Source organism: Gossypium hirsutum, chromosome A07, assembly GCF_007990345.1.
Source record: "Gossypium hirsutum isolate 1008001.06 chromosome A07, Gossypium_hirsutum_v2.1, whole genome shotgun sequence".
NCBI lineage: Eukaryota > Viridiplantae > Streptophyta > Magnoliopsida > Malvales > Malvaceae > Gossypium > Gossypium hirsutum.
Window position 1 is genome coordinate 86,689,182 of NC_053430.1, and position 5,170 is coordinate 86,694,351.

Consider the following 5,170-nt stretch of genomic DNA (forward strand, 5'->3'; position numbering starts at 1 on the left):
ACTTGCCTTTATTTATGTATCCAAGTCAAACTAACCCCGCCCTTTATTTAATATAAACTCTTTCTCGGAATATACACGCATTTTCTTCACTGCTTTCCTTCGTTACCAACATTGCACGTAACTCCCCAACGTGAAATTTATAAAAAAAAATTGACCACATTCAATAAATTTTTTCCCCATTTTTTTTAACTTTGCAATTCAGAATTTGACATGCAATTTGGAACAATTTATTAAAGGTTAAAAAAAAAAACCTGCACACCCTTCTTCCTCAAAAGAATAAAAAAAAAAACTATAAAGAATAGAAGGGGATCTTAATTTCTTCTAATTTGCTGCAAAATTACTGGAATTGCTGATTTTATTGTTGCCATTGCTGTTGCTGTTACTAGTAGTGGTGGTGGTAGTAGTAGTGACATTGCCATTGCTGTTGGTGGCAGACGTGAGGTTTGCTCCATTGTTATTAGCGACGTTGTTGTTGTGAGAACTCCTGATAATAGAAGTGATCGCGGCGGCCAATGCAGCGGTGAAGTTAGGGTCGGCAGCAATGGCGGCAGTGGCTGCGTTCACGGTGTCTGCAAGTGATTTTTGCTGCCCTTGTTGATGTTGGTGACTCATTTGAGGTTGTTCGATATCGTGAGACATTTGCAAACCGGAGAATTTGGATTGGTTGTAAAGTGCCTGACCGAATATCTGAGGCAGCAATGGCAACGGTGAGAGCTGGGAATTAGGAAGATTGTGCGGTGGTGGGTTCGGTAATGGGACCTGGAATTGTCCTTCGGGTCTTGGGAACTGTAAAGGATTCGGGGTCTGGGTGAGGTCTAAGGTGACGGTTGGGAATGGGGCGGAAGCTGATATGGTGGCCATGCTAGAAGAGCATGGGAGGAGTGTTCTTGTGAGGAAATTCGAGTTCATTAGTCCATCCGCGCTCGACATCGAACCGGATAGCAACATTCGTGCAGCCGACGATGTCGTTGAAGCCATCGCCATTGCTGCCGGAGGCAAAGGATGGTTGTGGTTGCCTTCATATGTTGTGATGAGAATCGTTCGATCTTCTGCACATCTTTGTACCTGTTACAATTACTTCATCTTAACTCGTATGAATATCTATATAACTATTTTCCCATTGATTATCAATAAATGTGAGCAAAATTAGGTTAAACACAAGCCACTAACTTATTAATCAAATATCTCCAATAATGTGAAGCAACTCCTCATGACTAGTCTCTATTATGTTAGTGTTAATTAAATTTTAAGTGCAACGAACTTTTGACGTTTGATAGTTAATGCAGATCCTTCACCAATCCCTAATTAAAATGAATATAAAGTTTCCAAAGGAATGAAAAAAAACCTGTTTTCTAACAGGGCAACCAGCGGCCATGGTACATCGATAATATGCTCTGGGACATGGATTTCCTTTGGCCATTTTCTGCCCATACTTTCTCCATTGGCATCCATCGGTAATCTTTGAGAAAAAGAGATTCCAAATCAATTTAACTTATAAAATAAATCATATAATTCGATACAATTCAATTCGATAGAATTAGAAAATACCATGGGAGTCTCTGATCTAGCTCGAACAGAAACCCGTGCCTTCCTCATGGTAGCCTCAGTTTGATCAACAGTTTTCGAAGAATTAAACCTTGGAACCTTATTACCATCGGGGCTATCTTCTCTTCCGATTCCCCGGCCTTCTTCGCTACTCCCACGCTTCCTCGATCTGAATTCCTTGGATGCTACCTCCACGTTAGGCGATCCGGACAGATCGTGACTCCTCCCTTCCGTCGAAGACAGCGATGGTTCATCCGTATCGACTTCCGCAGCAGCAGCAGCAGCTATACCGAGATCCATAAATTGTCTCGGCACAATTAGTCCTCCATTAGATTTCTTTTGTTCATCGTTTTTTTCAGGTTTTCCATCTTGTTGTTGTTGCATAAGGGTGACCAGATGTTTTTGCACGGTGTTGTAGTTGCTTGTAACTTGGCTCAACATCTCCCTTAGCTGTTGATTCTCGGTGTTCATCCGTTCAAGCTCAACTTGTAAAACCGCTAGCTAAAAAAAACAAATCAATGGCACGTAAAAAAAAATTATAACATGATCTTAAATCGATCGAAATTTCCAATTCTTCGGTTTTTAATCAAAAGGGTCACCTCATTTTTAGCTCTTTTATCTTCCATGTTTGAAGAGATACCATCATCCACTGAGGATTGATCGCTACTGGTATTCGTCGTTAACAAATTCAAACCAGTCTGAAATTCAACAATAAAATATACATTTATATATGAATTCTAATTCAAAGATTCAAAACTGAAAGTGGGTTCGCGACTTACGTTAACGTTAAGCTCGAGTGCAGTTCGATCGATGGAGTCATTGATGTCGGTGGCATTGGCATGATCGGAATCATCAACGTGATCATCGACGAGTTTATGATTCTTTTCGGAGAAAAAATCCATTTCGCCGATGACCCTCCGGGGGATTTCATCGTTGGTACAGTTGGGATTAACAGGGAACTGAATGGTGGGTGGTGGAGGAGACCTGCTTGGTGTGGAAGCATCATCCATGGCGGGCAGAGACACAGTCGTGGGAATCGAAGCTCTGGTGGTGCAGTACTTGGGATTGTCGTTGTTGTTGTTGAAGAGGAAGTGTGTAGGGGGGAAGGAATTAAGAACAGTTAAATATTGGGATCTGAATCAATGGAGAGTCCACTGGGTTTGGCCATAAATCAAGAGAGAAAGAGAAAAGTCTTTGAAAGGGGCAACGGACCAGGCAATAAAATGGGAGTTGAAACTTTAGAAGAAGACCAAACTGTAGTAAATATAGTTAGCTACCAATTTTCATTTAAGTGTGTTTCTTTTTTCTTTTCAATATTTCTTCTTTCTTTTTTCTTTTATTAGATTTATTGTCAAAATAAATATATATATATATTACATTATATAAAGAGTCAAACATAATATATATTCAACAAATATGAAAATCAACTTTAAAATTTTATTTTAAAAAAATAATTACATAAAACAATAAGAGGCAAGATGGAGATAAAAAAATAGAAATTGTTGGGATTAAGACTAAAATTAAATTATTGAATGCTTAAAATAGTTAAAAATAAATTACATCATTTTATCTATAATTAATATTATTATAAGGTGATATACTATTGAAAAGAATGATATGAAATAGTGGCGTTATATTATCTGTATCTCTTTTTTTAATAATTTAATGCTATATTGGGATTTTCATCTTAAAAAAGTTAAATTTAAATAAAAATTTTGAAATTATGATGAAATTACTAACGTGATATTAAACTATTAAAAAGAAATAATATTATTGTTATATATCTATATTCATAAACTTAATAATTTAAATAATTTTTTTATAATTAAAGTTGAAGAATAAAATTACTTGAAATCTAATTGAAATTACTATGTTTATGGATTTACTACTAAAGCATTGTTCCTATAACCAAAGCTAACGCTTTTTTCCTTCAGGCTTTGGCTTTTCTAGTATGAAATGTCCCTTACATAATTACCACTATTTCGTTTTCAAAGATTTTAAAACAGTTTGAAATTTTTAAAAGAAAATTAATATAAATAAATAAAATATTACTCAAAACTAGCATCTTCTTTGAAAAAATTTCCAACCCCAATAATATAGCATTAAATTTGGAATAGAATTCTTTCAAGTTCATAAGTTCATGTCTGGAGTCTGAAATTATTATGATAATAGTTATAATTTTTTTTATTAAATTTGGAATATTCTTAAATGCTAAATATTAATATAATAATATTTTTAGTATTTTTAACATTTCCTTTAAATGAAAAGGACATAAATAAAATTTAATTGACCAAGTTTTTCGTTTTCCATTCAAAGCTTTTGGCTTTTCTTTTTACCTATATAAAACTTGTAATTTTAATTTTTGAATAATTATTTGTCACAAACAAAGTATAATGTTTCTTATGTATTAAAATCAAAAGATTAATCTAGGGTTAGATTCCAATGGAACAAAATGTAAATATAATCCAATAATAAAAATAACTTAATATTTTTTTAAATGTTACTATAGTCTACTCAAAAATAAAAAACATAAGGGGATAAATATAAAACTATACAAGAACTTTGATATAATGTGTAATTTGATACACGAAGTTACATTAAATTTTATTTTTCGTTCAAATGTATACATAAAATTTTAATTTTATTTCAATTGTATATATTTAAATAAATGAATACATCAATTTGTGCTTGAATTGGGTAAGTATAATTAATTGTGTATATAGTATGTAAACATAAATTGATGTTATATTGATAATGATGTTAGTTGTTTATAAAAATTAGATTAAATCAAATTTTCATATATAAAAGTGCACAAACTCAAAGTTCATGTATAATATTACACATTGCACCAAAATTTATGTGTAGTTTTGTGATTTATCTCAAACATAAATCAAAGTAACTTAAGATATAACAATTTCTTAAATTTGAGCATCATAAGTTGTACTATTTGATTTTTCATTAAATCAAAGTTGTTGATGAGAGAATAGTTGAAAATTATTTAGTTATGCCCTTCTCGATGAATGCCTCCAAGGTAAAACAAAATCGTCCTCCATTTTATTTTCTTGTCTTCTCAATTTTCATAGCTAAAAATGCTTCGTAAACACCAAAAGATTCATGTCCCTAGCTTAAAGAGAAAGAAATAGATTTTTTTTAAAAGAAAAGAGAGAATTGCTTAAAGAAATATCAAAATTAGTAATAAATATCGACCTAATGAAATAATTGACCTTATATCTCTACTTTGAAAGCAGAATATAGTTACTAGATTATAAAACTTACTTTTGAAACCCCAATTTACATCAATATTTGATATAATTAATATTAAAATTTTGAATTTAATAATTAAAAACTTACACTCTATAAATGATACATAAATCCGAAGCTAAAAGGGCGAATTGTTAAAAAATCCAAAGAGCACAGCCGCTCACTAATCAATGATTTCAGAAAGTGTGGTTTTAGGATCTCATTTCCATTAATTAGACCTGTAAATAATTTTATTAAATATTTAATGAATTATATTATAGGTGAATTAAATTTTGGATAGGTAATTTTAGCAAATTAATGATTAACTAAGGTACAATAACTAAAATGTAAAATCGATAAAAGTTCAATTGTTAGAGAATCATTA

The 5,170-nt window shown here is 32.1% G+C and overlaps 1 protein-coding gene across 1 annotated transcript; it reads right to left on the reverse strand.

The window, feature by feature from the left end:
• Nucleotides 1–295: 295 nt before the first annotated feature.
• On the reverse strand, nt 296–2,555 carry LOC107955640 (probable WRKY transcription factor 31). Its single transcript, NM_001327643.1, is given in 5 exon segments — nt 296–1,065; nt 1,346–1,459; nt 1,549–2,046; nt 2,145–2,243; nt 2,325–2,555. Coding segments are annotated over 5 exon segments (1,686 nt in total). The 3' UTR covers nt 296–321.
• Nucleotides 2,556–5,170: the final 2,615 nt, after the last annotated feature.